Source organism: Pezoporus wallicus, unplaced genomic scaffold (genome assembly GCF_028554395.1).
Source record: "Pezoporus wallicus isolate ANWC-B61680 ecotype Strahan unplaced genomic scaffold, APGP_CSIRO_Pwel_v1 contig_6484, whole genome shotgun sequence".
In the NCBI taxonomy this organism is placed as follows: domain Eukaryota; kingdom Metazoa; phylum Chordata; class Aves; order Psittaciformes; family Psittacidae; genus Pezoporus; species Pezoporus wallicus.
In genome coordinates, this window is record NW_026638903.1 from 3,818,870 (window position 1) to 3,836,660 (window position 17,791).

At 41.8% G+C, this 17,791-nt stretch overlaps 1 protein-coding gene across 1 annotated transcript in view; it reads right to left on the reverse strand.

The window, feature by feature from the left end:
* The window catches only part of ABI3BP (ABI family member 3 binding protein), a 159,594-nt gene that overhangs the window by 43,336 nt on the left and 98,467 nt on the right, over positions 1-17,791 (reverse strand). Inside the window, 10 exon segments of the mRNA XM_057413009.1 lie at positions 70-141; positions 791-865; positions 2,327-2,401; positions 3,091-3,165; positions 4,388-4,462; positions 5,143-5,217; positions 6,115-6,162; positions 15,399-15,473; positions 15,989-16,036; positions 17,373-17,447. Of these exon segments, the coding sequence (XP_057268992.1) occupies positions 70-141; positions 791-865; positions 2,327-2,401; positions 3,091-3,165; positions 4,388-4,462; positions 5,143-5,217; positions 6,115-6,162; positions 15,399-15,473; positions 15,989-16,036; positions 17,373-17,447 (693 nt within the window).

Consider the following 17,791-nt stretch of genomic DNA (forward strand, 5'->3'; position numbering starts at 1 on the left):
GTTCTCTAGGGATTTCTTCACTGAAAAAATAAGAATACCTGTGTCTTAACATTAAGGAAACTTATTTACCCATTGTTGCCCTTGAATGGTTGCTGGTAGTAGATTTTGTAATAATTGGTTGTGGAGTTGCCTGATGTACTGCTGTTAAGGAGAGAATGTGAAGAATCTTAGAATATTAAACTGTAATAGAAACAAAGTAGAAATGCTACTTTAGAAATGCACTATTTCTAAAACTTTAAAAATGCCCCGAACTAAAGTGTAGCAGAATACTTTAAAAATCAGCTGCCGAAAGATAGTTAACTTCTGTACTTTCCTTCTGTAACAGAAATGGAAAGAGACTCAGCCCCCTGTAACTATTTTAAAGACTTCTTTTCTTTCAGGATAGCACACAATGTCAGTTGTCAATTGTACAAGCACATTGCAAAGGAATTCTGCTGCATTTTATGGATGGAAACTGAAAAAGTGCTTGTAGCGTTGCATCTCTGATGACTAGGAAGTAATCAGGGAGAACATATTCTATCCAGCCACTGAAATTTGTCAGCATCCACGTTATTACATTTTAGTCATCATTTGCTGTATTTAACAGAAAGGAGGAAAACCATTTTCGATGCATGCTAGAAATCATCCTGTTATTTTTAGTGTAGTTTCGGCATATTTTGGATAAAGTGTAATGCCTTTCTTTGAGCACAAAGCCAGCTGTGAACAATTCCATTAAAAAGAACAAAACCCAAGGCTAAGGGAAGGAATTATTAAACACAAACACACAAAGTTAAAGGAAGGATTCCATTACCAGGTTTGGTGTGTGGCACTCTTGGTTTTTCAGATGTTTTTGGTTTGGTATGAATGAACTGTTTTTCAGTTGGAGCTGAAATAAAAACAAACAGCACCCATAACAATAATTGAAACCCAAGCTTCTTTCATAGCCCAGAAGGAACATAAGTACGATCTGATCTATAATAAGGCAAACTATGTAAGAGTAAAGCTGAAAATCAAACAGCTGGAATTCCTGGAAAGAAAGAGAAACAAGTTAAATGGCCACTGACGCAGACTTCATTATATTCAAATTTGTAGCTTAGGACGAAGCAGTGAATCATATAGTCACGGACAGCATACAGTGATGGAAAAGAAATAGACAGTTGCATCTTACATCTTCCACATCTGCCATACATGAGTATCTGAGGACAGGATCTGCTTTTCAGTGGACCCTTAGTATCAGACTTGATTTATGAATTAAACACTTTGTTTTTATGTGGGAACTATTCAATCTGGTCTTCATACTGCTCAGTTAAAATTGTTGCCATGTAGGAATCATTTACTGGAAAAAGTTATCTTGGCACCAGGTAGTCTGATCTACACCAGTGGAAACGATCTTCAAAATATCTGCCTGTGCATTCTTCACCCTCCTAGCTCTGACGAACCATTTTCTACACATGAATATTCCATCAGGTAGCCCCAGATACATATACAATAGAGCACATAAACTTCATAAAGCTATACAGGGATATCAAATGAATATTAACCTAAATAATTCGTGCATACAGGGGATATATGTTGAAATAGGAACACAAAAGTTTTTTTCATTTCCTATTCCTCAGAAAGAAAAGGCATACTTCAAAGATTACTGATTGCCTATTAATACTTCATTAGTGATACCATTTCATTCTCAGAAAATTGTGGTCAGTGTTGGCCTCTGAAACTGGGGATAGAGAACTGATTATTAACAGAGTTTACTCAAGCAATACTCCTGCTGCCCAATACTGCTTGGATTTATTGATCTTTATTTGGTCCACATCTGACACTTAAGAATAAAGAATTCTCAGCTAATGTTTCATATAATTTAGCAAGTTTTCCCAATGTGAATGACTAGAAGTTAGCAGAGAAGATGGTTTTAAGAACTAGTATTTGATTTGGAGGGTCACATATCTGGTCCATTTTGGTATATGTTATGCTATGGCTGATAACTTATAGTTTCCTTGCAGTGAAGCAGAAAAGTATTTTAGGATGGCAGTACCCATACCTCATGTGCAGAAGTTACAGGATTCACTACATACTCTTTAAATAAAGTCTATTTTTATTGCAAAATATGTAAGATTTTAAAGAATTACACCATCCTGACTGGAAAGGCTATGAGATGAGGAAAAGAACCTTCAAAAGTAAATGAGCTCATGCATTATTACCCTTGTCAAGACCAGAGGGCAAACAAGTATCTGGAAGCAGAGCAAAACTTCATCATTAGTTTTTAATGTATATAATGAGAAATCCCTAAGAAGATCTTCTTTAACAAGAATAGAAAATAGATTATTATTTATGAAATACACATTATTACCCAATGTTGCCTTTGTTCTTTCAGAAACGTGAGGAATCGCAGTAGCATCTGGTTCATGGAAGGCTGGAATGATTTCTGTTGGAAGAAATGTTGATAACGCTCAGAATAATAGACTCTCCCTTTCCCTCCCTCCCCTTCAAAAAACACTTCAGCACTATACAATATACAACAGAAAAGGGATGTTTTAAAACAACAATGGGCATTTACCCTCAGAGATTTATAGCTACAGAGAGTTCAGGTGTTTTGTTTGCTTGGGGTTTTATTTCATAGATATTAAAAAAAAAAAAAGAATAATAGTCCTTCGGTGAAATCAGCGATTATCTTATACAGTTCAGTCACATTTATGGTGGGGAATCTCCTAACCCAAATACAACTGAAGGGAATCCTTAGTCTGATCTGGATGAATATATGCATATAAAGGAAAACCACAGCTTTAAGAGGCTTCTCTCACAACAGGTTCAAAATGTGGTGCAAACAACTGAAGTCTGTTGCATGGATACAAGCTGTGGATAACTTTTTATCATTGATTTAAACATACAGGTCACTACCGTTTCTTCTGGTAACATCAACAATATAAAAAAAAAATAATCTTGAATTGTTGCAGTTTCCATCAATGGTATGAGTTAACTGCAGCATTGCAGAAAATTTTTTAAGTTACCCGGATACCCAGGTAATGGCAAATGCACTGTTGATAACTCCCCCCACTACCCTAGCCTAGTGTTCAATTATCTACTGCAGCTTGACAAAAAAATCTGATAATTTACCAGGCTTCCTGTGTGAAGCATCTGGGATGGGATCTGCTTTAGGTTTAAAGGGAGTATGTTGTGGTTCTTGACGAGCTGAAAGAAAAGTCCTGTTTTAAGGGTTTATAGTCTTCAGACATAGACAGGTTTATTTCACAAACACTGCATGCCTTGTGCTTGCAAGGAAAAATAAGATCCTTAGGTGAGTCTGAAAAATTGAGTGTCAGATGCATAGAGTAATTTCAAAAGAAAAGAAAATCCTGAATTAAAATGGGTGGAAAATTGATCAAGTAAGCAAAATCTGGAGTCAAGCAACAGAACCTGAAAGAACATAGACAACTACAGTAGACATGTTTCCCTCTGTATGTCAGAGCTCACAACTGCAATACCCATGACATGCTTGTCTCCTACAAGTGTCAAAGAATTACAGTGTGTATGAGAATGAAAGAAACTTACTGTGAAGACAACAAAACAGCTAGGAATCTTTCAATATCTAGAACACAGTAAAATTAAGATGGCATGTGAAAAACAGACTAATAATATATAATTGGTCCAAGGAGCAGCAGGGAAGAAATAATGACCAGCGCAAGGTAACATCTTTACCTGTTGCTGTCCTTTATTGTACAATTGTATACACAGTAGGTGCCAAAACTTCATAAAAACAAGAACATACACAGAATTAGCAATAAGTGCATGCAAAAGGGTGAAAATACTCCCTTTTACATAACTGATTTCAAATTTGAACACATATTTAAATTCATTTTTAAAAATTATTATTTATCGGCAAAATTAGTGAATATATACTCACTCAAAAGGAAGGTTCAACTGATGCTTTCCCAACCATCAGGAGTTACAGAGGTTTCGTGGTTCACTACCAAACTATTAAAATCCCTATTAAGTATATACTTTTAAGGGTCAAATTCTATTACCAAGGCACACAAACATAAAAGTGGTTTGATGTAGATATTTAGAGTCATACACAAAGGACCTCAAATATGTTTTTCTCTAAGAACTTTTGATTGGCACAAAAGATGAAATTTCTTCCAAGAACATTCTTATAATGTTTGCATGTTGTCCACCACGATATGCAGATTATTCATCAGTGACAGCTTTCATGCAGTTGAAAAGCATACACAACTCATCAAAATTCAGCCATTAAAAATACAAATCAGCTCTATCTACCTTTAAAAATGTGATCATTAGAAAACCTATTTGTCTGTAATAAGAAGAGATGTTAATCAACACTTGATTCATTGAGGAAAGACAACCCATAATAAACCCTGGATTTTCAAACGCAGCAAAACAACAGTGTATTTACCAGTTTTTGTGTATGTTATGCCTGGACCTGGTGATGCTCTAGGTTTGGAAGAGACTCGCCGATTTTCTTTTGGACCTGTAGATGTGCAAAATTTTGAATATGTTACTGAGAATAACAATTCAATATAAACCTTTTGATTTTCCTGACAAGATTCACTTTCGGCCAAATTTTTTTTTTAGAAAGTATTTCCATTTGAAAGTAATTGCAAAGAGATCTCCTGACAATGCTCATGCAGAGACTAAAGACAAAGTGACAGTGCAGTGTTGGATTAACTCTCCACTCCTTTCAGCTCTATCACACAGAGCTTTCTACAGAGTAAACTGTATTTTACTCAGCTGTGCATTAGAAAAACCTCCAGCAAAGAAGAAACGTGGAAATTTACCACTAATTTTCAAATGGACAGAAGTATTTTCAAAGTTTTGGCAACAGGAAAGTAGCGTAATTCTACACTTGTAAATAAGTAACTGGAAAATATAAATACTTCTGCCACATTTTGTGGAAATTAAGACACTAATTTTCTGATGTGCAAAGGCTCAAGATGAATGTTGACCCTCATTTCCCTACCATTCCCTACAAGTTATTGACATGTATAATATTTAGTGGATTATCTTGTTCCATGACAGCTATATAGCAAAAAGCAATAACAACAGTAAATCACAGCATACGCTGTGTACTTTCAGAGAACTAGTAGATTTTGACAATTTTCAAACTGATAAAACTTTCATGCAGTAAAGGCAAAATATTGATAAGCTTACTTGCTCTAGTTGGAGGAACACGTGGACTGGGTGATGTTTTAGGTTCAGAAGTCCCATGATGTATATCATTAGGAGCTGAAAGAAAGAAATCCTGTTACACCATGCTAAAATTTTCTGAGGTATCAGTGTCCACTACCACTCATAACAGCTAAAAAAAGAAAAAAAAAAAACAAACCAAAACCTCAAACCGATCAAAAATTTAAATCAAAAATATTATATGGAAGCGATGCAGAAGAAAAGAGCTTTTTTAAATAAAATTGGTCTACAGAGAAAAAAAGATAACTTTCTGAGGCATACTATCAACTAAGCATGTGACAGAATTACTGGTTCTATTTAAGAAGAGGACTTAAAATAACAGAAGAGAACAAGTAGCTTCAAATACAAAGGCACCACTAGACTGTAATGGAGGTTGTACTGGAATGATTCGCAGTACCAGATCAAAATGCTAAAAATGCCTTACTCAAAGAGATCTGACTCAAGGAATCATATGACCCAAACATCACTGAAGCAATTTTTTTTCAGCAATGGAATTGAGGTTTGAGTGAAACAGAATTATTTTTCAGTCCTCTATGAAGGATTAAATATCATCTAGTAAAACTGGAGAGGAAAGGAAGTAGAGAAAGAAAACTTGCAACATGCAGCTCTGCTCACCTAAACTGTATGACTAATGAGAAGAGTGCCACCTCTACTTGTATGACTTCGAACATGCAAGTTAGAATCCTCTTCTGATCTTCCCTCCGCCTCTTACCATTAAATACTGAAGGAAATTGCCCTATGTTATGTGCATAACAACTTGAAAGGAAAGGATCCTCCTCAAATCTTTTGTAGAAAATAAGAAAAGAGACAGAGAATCTTGACTGATAAATTAAGGCTCACACAAAGAAAGGTGACAAATTTTTGCAGGTCTACTCTTAATGATTTCTGTTGAAGAGGAAAGACAACATAACTGTTCAAGTAAGAAAATATCATTACCTACTGTTGACTTTGGTTTCTCAGTTCTAAATGTGATTGGTTCCAGAACTGCATTAGTGTGATAAAAAAAACAAAACAAACAAAAAACAACAAAAGCAAGTATTACCAAGAATAATCAAAACAATGACTACTTCCACAATGATCATACAACCATCCTGCTACAGGCAATGACAGACTGTCACTCCTCTCTGAAGCTCAACACATGTCAGTATCCTCAAAATGGCCTCCAGTTCAAGGCAATAGCTGTAATACAGAACAGGGCCCAAATATCAATCTGAAGCTTTTATAATAAACCACAAAGAAATTGTGGGTGTTTTTTCACCTTCAACTTTGTTCACTTTCCTGACTTATGTCAAGGTTTTGATTCAAGCAACAGGCACAGATTTACTGGGGGGAAAAGGAAACTTAGTTGTCATTTTTCTGCCCATTTCTCCAGCAGCACTATCTAATACTGCATATACTCTGGATACCTGTACTGGGTCTGGTTGGGACAGAGTTTACTTTCTTCCCAGCAGCTCCTGTGGTACTCTGTTTTGGATTCATGAACGTTGATAACACACCAATGTTTTAGCTATTGCTGAATCATGCTTGCTACACTATCAAGGACTTCTTCATTTTTAACTCTACCCCCAAGCAAGTAGACTGGAGATGATAAAGATGCTAGGAGAGGACACAGCAGGGATAGCTGAAACAAACTGACCAAATGAATATTTCACCTCACATAATGTCATGCTTAATAGGAAAACTTTCCAAAGGGCCCATTGCTCCTAGAGTGACACTGGTCTGCTGGTGGGAAGTAGCGTGTGGTTACCTTTGTATCACTTTGGTTTTCTCTCTGTCCTTGTTGAATCTGTCTTTATCTTGAACTATGATTTTTATTTTTTTTTCCTCTGCTTTGCTCTTCTGATTCTCTCCAAGGTGGAATGATCAAGGGGCTAGTGGGCTAATGACTTGGGTCAACCCACCACACTATCGAATACAGTTATTCGTGTGAGTTGTGTAACTTTCTTCCTTTATCTTTAATTAGCTCAGGGTTGTATAATGCTCTCTACCAAGCTGTGTAAACAACATTATAGAAAGTATTACACATTCTTAAATCTCTTAACATCATAAGGGAGGTGCAAAAGTGAACTGAAAAGTATAAATGAACAACTGTGCCTGATAAAGAAAAAACAAGTACACAAATGCACAATTTGAGAAATACAGAAAAAATCCTTCCTCTTTGCAATGACGCAACTCCTATCTCACCTTCACTTTTCCCAAACCCAAATTCACACAGAAAAGACCTATTTTCATTGACAACTGCACAGAAAATGCCCACTGTTGCAGTGACTTGGTTGATTATAAATCCCCTGAGTGTATATTCTTCAACATATACACTCAAGGGATACATGTTTATCTGAAGCTCCACAGCAAAGTAAGACACTGTCCTGGGTTCAGCAGTAGCAGTCATGTTTCCCCTTCTTGGTAGCTGGTGCAGTGCTGTGTTTTGACTTCCAGCCTGGGAACAGTGCTGGTGATACCGATGTTTTCGGTTGTTGCTAAGTGATGTTTACCCTGACCAAGTACTTTGTGAGTCTCATGCTCTGCCAGGGAGGAAGGGAAGCCAGGAGGAAGCAGAGACAGGGCGCCTGACCCAGGCTAGCCAAAGAGGTATTCCATACCACAGCACATCATGCCCGGGGTGAGGGTGTGTGTGTGTGTGTGTAACTGGGAGTTACCCGGAAGGACAAGGGCTTCTGGGTGGGACTCGTTTCCTGGCTGGTGGTTTTGTATTCTCTTCCCTTGTTATTTTCTCTTACAATTGTTGTCGTTGGTGGTAGTGGTGGCGATTTGTGCTGTACATTGGTTGCTGGACTGTTCTTGTCTCAGCCCGTGGGAGTTGCACTCTTTCGATCCTCCTCCCCATCCCCCCAGGAGCAGGGAAGGGAAGAGCCCGGTGTTGGGAGGGGGCCTCGATTGCTCTCAGCCCGGCACCACTCACTGGGAGTGAGTGAACAAGCTGTCTGGCTAGGGTTTAAACCACGACAGATCTTTTTGGCGCCCAACGTGGGGCTCGAGGGGTTGAGATAACGACAGATCTGGCCGGATTAATAGCCACTCGTCCCAATGCTGATTTACTGGCTCTCAGGGTTGTTCCTCTTGATCTCACAGTTTCAGTATATCGTACCTTACGTCCATCCGGTATTTGCTGTATTAGTGTTTTTCAAGTGTGGGGCTTGGTTTTTGTCTCATTGTACTTTATGGTAATGACTTGTAATACAATAGACTCATTGATCATGAAACTGATCTGGCTTATGTTCCCAGTGTGGTAACCACCTTTATACTTTGGGAGGTATATAATAGAAGTGCTTAGCAATTACACATCTTTTTTCTCCTTCTCAGGTGGTCAACCTGTGAAGGAGACATCCTTTTACCCTCCCGGTCCTCCCCCCAGACCATTTACATTTGAGAGTTTTTAAATTTTTGAATGGCCTTTTAATGCTGTTGAGACTTATTTGCTGATCGTGATGGGGATCACCATGTTGGCACGCATACAGAGTGTGTTTTGCCCACGACTGATTTCAAGAGTTAAGCAGAGTCAGGTTTGGGTCTTGTCTGGGGTCAAACGATGATATAGGAGGACCAAGAGATTTTCCCTGAGGCTGGACAGTCATGAGTGGCAGGGTGTGTGGGATAGTATGGGCAAGTATCTAGGTCAGTGGGCCCCTCCAGTACTTTGGAATTTCACCACCGAACAACTGCAAAATCCAGAAGAAGTAGTAACACACTTAAATGAGGTGTGTGGTCATTCTGGCCATACCAGAGACGGACAAATCATGGCAACGTGCTGGGGCTTGGCCTATGCTTACAGGGACTTGTTCAACACTATCCAGCACCTTCAAAAGGAAAAAAATGTTGGTGGATCTGAGGGCAAAGCAACAGTCAGTGCAGCTACTCCAGCCCCAAGCACAGCAGCCTCACCACCCCCAGCGACAAGTAGAGTCGCTACTCAAACTTTGGCTGCAGTGAACAGTGCAGCTACCCCAGTGGCAAGTACAGCAGCTGCTCAAACTTCGACTGCAACAGACAGCACGGCGACCTCAGCTCCAAGCAGAGGAGCTACACCACCCCCAGCAACAAGCACAGTCGCTACTCAAACCACAGTGATAATTACTGCAGCCAAACCAGAGGACCAATTCGTACCAATATCGGTTGCCCCTGTACGCAAGAGAAAAAGCAAAAAAGAAGCAAGAAGGGTGAAGCAAGGTGAAGAAACAGTGTATTCACCATCCGGGCTAGCATCTGATCAGGAGTCATCATCACATGATGAAGAAGAAGAAGAGGTGACTTCTCGACCTCGGACCTCAACTGAGCTACGGAATATGCGAAAAGATTTTACCCGTCAACCAGGGGAGCACATCATCACCTGGTTGCTCCGATGCTGGGACAATGGGGCCGATGGTCACAAACTAGAAGGTACAGAAGCCAAGCAGCTGGGATCACTTGCTAGAGAAGGGTGAATTGACAAAGCAATTGCAAGAGAGAAAAAGTCTTTGGTATTGCTGCTTTGGAGACTGAGGAAATTGAGCAGCTGTCCACCTTGCCTGGTCTCTCAGAGGATCCTTCTGTTGTGGGGTTGCTGAAAGTCGAAGAACAGCAAGTGCCAATTGCGACCACAACAGTGCACCGGCAGCAATATTGCACCAACCGAGACTCCCATCCATCAGCTGACCCGTAGACTGGAGAGTCAGGGAGTGATCAGCAGGACCCGCTCATCCTTTAATAGCCCCATATGGCCAGTGCGAAAGTCTAATGGAGAATGGAGACTAGACTATTGTGGCACCATTGAGTGCTGCCGTACCGGACATGCTAGAACTTCAGTATGAACTAGAGTCAAAGGCAGCCAAGTGGTATGCCACGATTGATATTGCCAGTGCATTTTTCTCAATTCCTTTGGCAGCAGAGTGCAGGCCACAGTTTGCTTTTACTTGGAGGGGTGTCCAGTTCACTTGGAGCCGACTGCCCCAGGGGTGGAAACACAGCCCTACCATCTGCTATGGACTGATCCAGACTGCACTGGAACAGGGGCAAGCTCCAGAACACCTGCAATACATTGATGACATTATTGTGTGGGGCGATACAGCGGAAGAAGTCTTTGAGAAAGGGAGGAAAATAATCCACATCCTGCTGAAAGCTGGTTTTGCCATAAAACGGAGTAAGGTCAAGGGACCTGCACAGGAGAATCAATTTTGGGGAATAAAATGGCAAGATAGGTATTGCCAGATCCCCACAGATGTGATCAACAAGATAACAGCAATGTCTCCACCAACTAATAAGAAAGAAACGCAAGCTTTCTTAGGCGCTGTGGGGTTCTGGAGAATGCACATCCCAAATTACAGTTCGATTGTAAGCCCTCTCTATCATGTGACCCGGAAGAAGAATGATTTTAAATGGGGCCCTGAGCAACAACAAGCCTTTAAGCAAATTAAATGTGAGATAGTTCACGCAGCAGCCCTTGGACCTGTCTGGACCGGGCCAGATGTACTGTACACCACGGCTGGGGAGGATGGTCCTACCTGGAGCCTCTGGCAGAAAGCTCCAGGGGAGACTCAAGGTCGACCCCTCGGCTTTTGGAGTGGGGGATACAAAGGATCTGAGGCCAGCTATACCCCAGCTGAGAAAGAGATACTGGCAGCCTATGAAGGGGTTCGAGCTGCTTTGGAAGTGATTGGCACTGAAGCACAGCTCCTCCTGGCACCTCGCTTGCCCGTGCTGGGCTGGATGTTCAAAGGCAGGATCTCCTCTACACATCATGCAACTGATGCTACATGGAGTAAGTGGGCTGCACTAATTACACAACGAACTCGAATAGGAAATCTCAGTTGTCTGGGCATTCTAGAAGTCATCATGGACTGGCCAGAGGGCAAAGATTTCGGAATGTCACCAGAGGAGGAGGTGATGCGTGCTGAAGAGGCCCCACCATATAATAAACTGTCAGAAAGCGAAAAGCAGTATGCCTTGTTTACTGATGGGTCCTGCCATACTGTGGGAAAGCTTTGGAGATGGAAGGCAGCTGTATGGAGTCCTGGACGACAAGTTGCAGAAACTGCTGAAGGAGAGGGTGAATCGAGTCAGTTTGCCAAGGTGAAAGCCATCCAGCTGGCCCTGGACATTGCTGAACGAGAAAAGTGGCCGTAATTTATCTCTATACTGACTCATGGATGGTGGCAAATGCCCTGTGGGGGTGGTTGAAGCAATGGAAAGAGAGCAGCTGGCCATGCAGCGGTAAACCCACCTGGGCTGCTGCACTGTGGAAAGATATTGCTGCCTGGGTGCAGAACATGAAGGTACGTCATGTAGACGCCCATGTACCCAAGAGTCGGGCCACTGAGGAGCACCAGAGCAACCAACAAGTGGATAAAGCGGCTAAGATTGAAGTGGCTCAGATGGACTTAGATTGGCAACACAAAGGTGAATTATTTTTGGCCCGGTGGGTCCATGACACTTCAGGCCATCAGGGCAGAGATACAACATATAGATGGGCTCGTGATCGAGGGGTGGACTTAACAATGGACACTATTGCCCAGGTTATTCATGAGTGTGAAACATGTGCTGCAATTAAACAAGCCAAGCGGTTAAAGCCTCTTTGGTATGGAGGACAATGGCTGAAGTATAACTATGTGGAGGCCTGGCAGATTGACTATATCACACTGCCTACAACCCGCCAGGGCAAGCGCCATGTGCTTACCATGGTGGAAGCAACCATGGTTGCTGGAAACACACTCTGTGTCCCATGCCACTGCCCAGAACACTATCCTGGGCCTTGAGAAACAGATTTTGTGGCGACACGGCACCCCAGAGAGAATCGAGCCGGACAGTGGGACTCACTTCCGGAATAACCTTATAGATATTTGGGCGAAAGAGCATGGCATTGAGTGGGTATATCACATCCCCTACCATGCACCAGCCTCTGGGAAAATCGAACGGTACAATGGGCTGTTAAAAACTACACTGAGAGCAATGGGTGGGGGAACTTTCAAGCACTGGGATACACGCTTACCAAAGGCCACCTGGTTGGTCAACACCAGAGGATCTGCCAACAGGGCTGGCCCAGCCCAGTCAGAACTTTTACATATTGTAGAGGGAGACAAAGTTCCCGTGGTGCATATGAAGAATTTGCTGGGGAAGACAGTCTGGGTTATTCGTGCTTCAGGTAAAGGCAAACCCACTGGTGGGATTGCTTTTGCTCAGGGACCTAGATATACTTGGTGGGTAATGCGGGAAGATGGGGAAGCCCGATGTATACCTCAAGGGGATTTGATTTTAGGGGAAAACAGCCAATGAACTTAATTGTATGCTGTTGCCTGCTGTGTAATACTTTTATAGCCCATCAGCTAGATGTCTTCAGGTCACCAGCGACTAGCCCTGACTTCACAGTATCACAGTATCACAGTATGCTAGATATTGGAAGGGACCTCGAAAGATCATCTACTCCAATCCCCCTGCCGGAGCAGGAACACCTAGATAATGTTACACAGGAATGTGTCCAGGCGGGTTTTGAATGTCTCCAGGGAAGGAGACTCCACAACCTCCCTGGGCAGCCTGTTCCAGTGTTCCGTCACCCTCACTGAGAAGAAGTTTCTTCTCAAGTTTAAGTGGAACCTCTTGTGTTCCAGTTTGTACCCATTACCCCTTGTCCTATCATTGTTTGCCACTGAGTAGAGCCTGGCTCCATCCTCATGACACTCCCCCTTTATATATTTATATACACTAATAAGGTCACCCCTCAGTCTCCTCTTCGCCAAACTATAGAGACCCCGCTCCCTCAGTCTTTCCTCATAAGGGAGATGCTCCACTCCCTTAATCATCTTAGTTGCCCTGTGCTGGACTCTCTCCAGCAGCTCCCTGTCCTTCTTGAACTGTGGGGCCCAGAACTGGACACGATATTCCAGATGCGGTCTCACCAGGGCGGAGTAGAGGGGAAGGAGGACCTCTCTCGACCTACTAACCACCCCCCTTCTAATACACCCCAGGATGACATTGGCCTTCTTAGCCACAAGGGCACAGTGTTGGCTCATGGTCATCCTGTCGTCCACTAGGACCCCCAGGTCCCTCTCCCCTACACTGCTCTCTAACAGGTCGTTTCCCAACCTATACTGGAACCTGGGGTTGTTCCTGCCCAGGTGCAGGACTCTACACTTTCCCTTGTTATATTTCATCAAGTTATTCCCTGCCCAACTCTCCAGCCTGTCCAGGTCTCGCTGGATGGCAGCACAGCCTTCTGGCGTGTCAGCCACTCCTCCCAGCTTAGTGTCATCAGCAAACTTGCTGACAGTATACTCAATTCCCTCATCTAAATCATTGATGAATATATTAAATAATACTGGTCCCAGTACTGACCCTTGAGGCACTCCACTAGTTACAGGCCTCCAACTAGACTCAGCCCCACAGACTACAACTCTCTGGCTTCTCTCCTTCAGCCAGTTCGCAGTGCACCTCACTACCTGATCATCCAGACCACACTTCCTCAATTTAGCTGTGAGGATGCTGTGGGAGACTGTGTCAAATGCTTTGCTGAAGTCAAGGTAGACCACATCCACCGCTCTGCCGTCATCCATCCACCGTCTTATTTCCTCATAAAAGGCTATGAGATTGGTCAAGCATGATTTACCCTTGGTGAAGCCATGTTGACTGCCCCTCATAACCCTCTTATCCTTGATACGCCTTAAGATGGCACCAAGGATAAGGTGTTCCATCACTTTCCCAGGGATGGAGGTGAGGCTGACTGGTCTATAGTTACCCAGGTCGTCCTTCTTGCCCTTTTCGAAGACTGGAGTGACATTTGCTTTCCTCCAGTCCTCAGGCACCTCTCCCATTTCCCAAGACTTGGTAAAGATGATGGAGAGTGGTCTAGCAATGACTTCCGCCAGTTCCCTCAGCATCCGCGGGTGCATCCCATCTGGACCCATGGATTTATGGATGTCCAGATTGCTCAACTGGTCTCTAACCCATTCCTCATTGACTAAGGCAAACCGCTCCGTTGACCTGACTTCATCTAAGGTCTCAGGGGTACAGGGCTCTTCAGGACTGCCTGCAGCAGAGTAGACAGAGACAAAGAAGGCATTCAGTAACTCTGCCATCTCTGTATCTTCTGTCACCAGGGCACCCATCCCGTTCATAAGTGGGCCTACATTGCCTCTGGTGTTAGTTTTATCTGCCATGTATTTGAAAAAGCTCTTTTTGCTGTCCTTGACCCTTCTCGCCAGGTTTAATTCTAAGGAGGCCTTAGTCATCCTAGCTGCCTTCCTACATCCTCTAGCAGCAGCCTTATATTCCTCCCAAGTGACTTCCCTCCAACCATCAACCCAACAGAGAATGAACTTTGATAGAGCCGGATGAGTTCCGCAGTAAAGGAACGACCAGCATCAGCAGCAACGATCCAATACTGCACACAGTCTATCCTGCCCTGAAAGATTGTTACAAGAGATGGAACCTGACATCATGGACCGAATGGACTCGGCAACATTATAGGGATTGGTCCATGCACTAAGAAAATGATCTCTTTCTCTTGGTCTGTGTGTATATGGATGTATATATGTGGGAGAGCGATGGTATATTGAAAATGTGGGATCTGAGCATGACGTGAATGGTATGGAATAAGGGGTGGATAATGTCCTGGGTTCAGCAGTAGCAGCCATTTTCTCCTTCTTGGTAGCTGGTGCAGTGCTGTGTTTTGACTTCCAGCCTGGGAACAGTGCTGGTGATACCAATGTTTTTGGTTGTTGCTAAGTGATTTTTACCCTGACCAAGTACTTTGTGAGGCTCATGCTATGCCAGGGAGGAGGGGAGGCCGGGAGGAAGCAGAAACGGGACGCCTGACCCAGACTAGCCAGCTATGTCATGCCCGGGGGGGGGAGGGGGTGGGGGGTGTAACTGGGAGTTACCCGGAAGGACAAGGGCTTCTGGGTGGGACTCGTTTCCTGGCAGGTGGTTTTGTATTCTCTTCCCTTGTTATTTTCTCTTATCATTGTTGTCATTTGGTGTTAGCTTTGGTGATTGTTCTTATACATTGGTTGCTGGACTGTTCTTGTCTCAACCCGTGGGAGTTGCACTCTTTCGATCCTCCTCCCCACCCTTTTGGGAGCGGGGAAGGGAAGAGCCCGGTGTTGGGGGGGGGGGGCCTCGATTGCTCTCAGCCTGGCACCACTCACTGGGAGTGAGTGGACAAGCTGTCTGGCTAGGGTTTAAACCATGACAGACACACATACAAGTTTAATAAGTAAAAGTAACAGTGTACTTACCAGCTTTGGTTTGTGGCACCTCTGAGCCTGGTGATGTTTTAGGTTTGGAGGTAAAATGCTGTGTTTCTTTTGGAACTGAAATTCAAAAAAAGAAAAAAGCAACTATTAAAATCTTTCAAAAACTGAGACTAACAGTGCATAATATTAAAAAAAAAATTACATGCCTCTGGAACCCTCTGGAAACACAAAAAGCTTGTATGAGAAATGAAGAAGTATGAATGTCTGGTACACAGAGAAGTAGTGCTGATGGAGAACTTCTGTAGCAGGGTAACATAAAGCAAGGCCAGTATGGATGAACCAATTTGAAAGATGAAGCATCACAGGACAGAAACTCAGTACAGAGACATGTAGTGAGAGGAAGATTGTTGTGCTTCCATCCACTTTATAGAAGACATTTGTGTAAGAAAAAACAAACAAGACGATTATGAATTGTTAGTGTAAAATCACACACAGCCCCCCTCCCCAACCTAAAGACTAAATTTAATAGCAAAAAATTATGACAGTGGAGCACAATGAAGATGTATTTATGATGATCTGTGTATACTGAGGAAAAAGCTAAATGTGATGGTCTCTGTAGGTAAAGTTGTTACCTATTGCTGGTTTTAGTTGATCAGTTCTAAGTGTTACAGATTTCAGGACTGTATCAGAAACAAAACGTAAAAGCTATTACAAAAATTGAAGTGAGAAACTGCATTTACAATTAGCATTACTTGTTCAATAACTGTATTTTGAATTATGTAATACGTACACAGCCTCATACAAAACCCATTATATTAAATGAAGTCTCTGAGAAAGTAGCGTAAGCTGAAACATAATGTGAATGTAGCTCTCCCATGGGCTTCAATGAGATATCCAGTATATATCACTCCCTTATTCACATGGCTTTTTAAGGACACAAATCTCTTCCCTTTGTGGTGTATTTCAAATGCAATTTATATATACAGTTGGAATCAGAGACTACTTGCTTGTTTACTGGATGCTATATTATTAAAGAGAATTACAGTGTACTGATCATGTATTTCAGTTATAAACTGGTATGTATCTAAAATTAAACTGGGTGTTTAAGGGGCATAAGGATTTAAAGTTTATGCTGCTTTCTTGCATTTCCCTCATTATAAGCAGAGGCATAACAGAAATGGTATCCCTCTCTGTGTCAATTCTTCTGCAGGGGTGACAATAACCAAATCTTTTAAGACAATCACAAGATAAGTGGATAGCGCTGTAAAAAAAGTTCTGTGTATTATAGATTATGAGAGAATAAGGATTTTGACCATTTTCTGCATGAGGAACTCATATCTAATACATAACATCAGATTTCAAAAATATTGCTTTATGTACAATTTACAGATCTTCAGTAAAGTGATTACCATGATTTTTTTCACATTTATCAAAAGATAGCTTACATTGATATTCAATACCCTTGTAATTTTCTGTTGACATTACCTGCACTCACGTTTAATGACACAGTAGAAAAATGCATTTTTTTTGAATACAGCATAAATGATAATCAATGCTAAAAAATATCAATACTTATAAACAAATAGTAGCTATTTACCAAGTAATTTACTTGCTCATGCAGGAAATAATAATGTAATGAAAGTAAGTAATTGTGACTTAAAAAGGAAATGTATTTATTCTAACAAAACAAAGCAGTGTGAGGAAGAACTGTACCACCTAAGTAGCCATAATACACGCTTCAATTGTTAGGTGTTTCCTTTAGTTACCACTGTAATCTGAGTTTATCAACAATATCCTCTTTCTGCTGCCATGAAGTAGCAGAGATTTATTCTTCTGCACGATGAAAAATATCTAGTGAATGCTACAACATCTGAAAACTGCAAGCAAATCACTGAACACACAGCAGAAGAGAACCCCATTATGTTTTAATTTTCTCAGTTACCTAAACAGCTGTTCAAGAAATATATTTCAATCCAATACAAGCTGTACTAGAAATAATCACACAAAGCAGTTTACCATCTTCGGCTTGTGGGATATGAGTTTTGGGTGAAGTTTTAGGTATAGAAGGAATACGCTCAATCTCCGTTGGAGCTGGAAGAGAAAATGTGGGTAATAAGTTGGTTAAATTTCACAGTAATTAGAATCTAGTATCATGTTGAACATAGAAACCTCACACCTGCAACAGAGAAAAAATGGTTCTTCATAGAAAGTAGGAAAGTCAGGTAATACTCTCCATGTGTTTATAGCAATATAAGCCAGAGAGTGGAATTTTAGTCATTTTTGAAGCTTGGGTTTTATTTTTTTAAAATAAAAAGCTGGGACAAGCACAGACAAGCAGAATTATAAGAAAGGTTATCCAGAGCTGCCAGAATAATTTTCTTGAAAAAAAAAAAAGGAAAAAAAGAGAGACATTCCAGCTCTGAAGAGAGCAACAT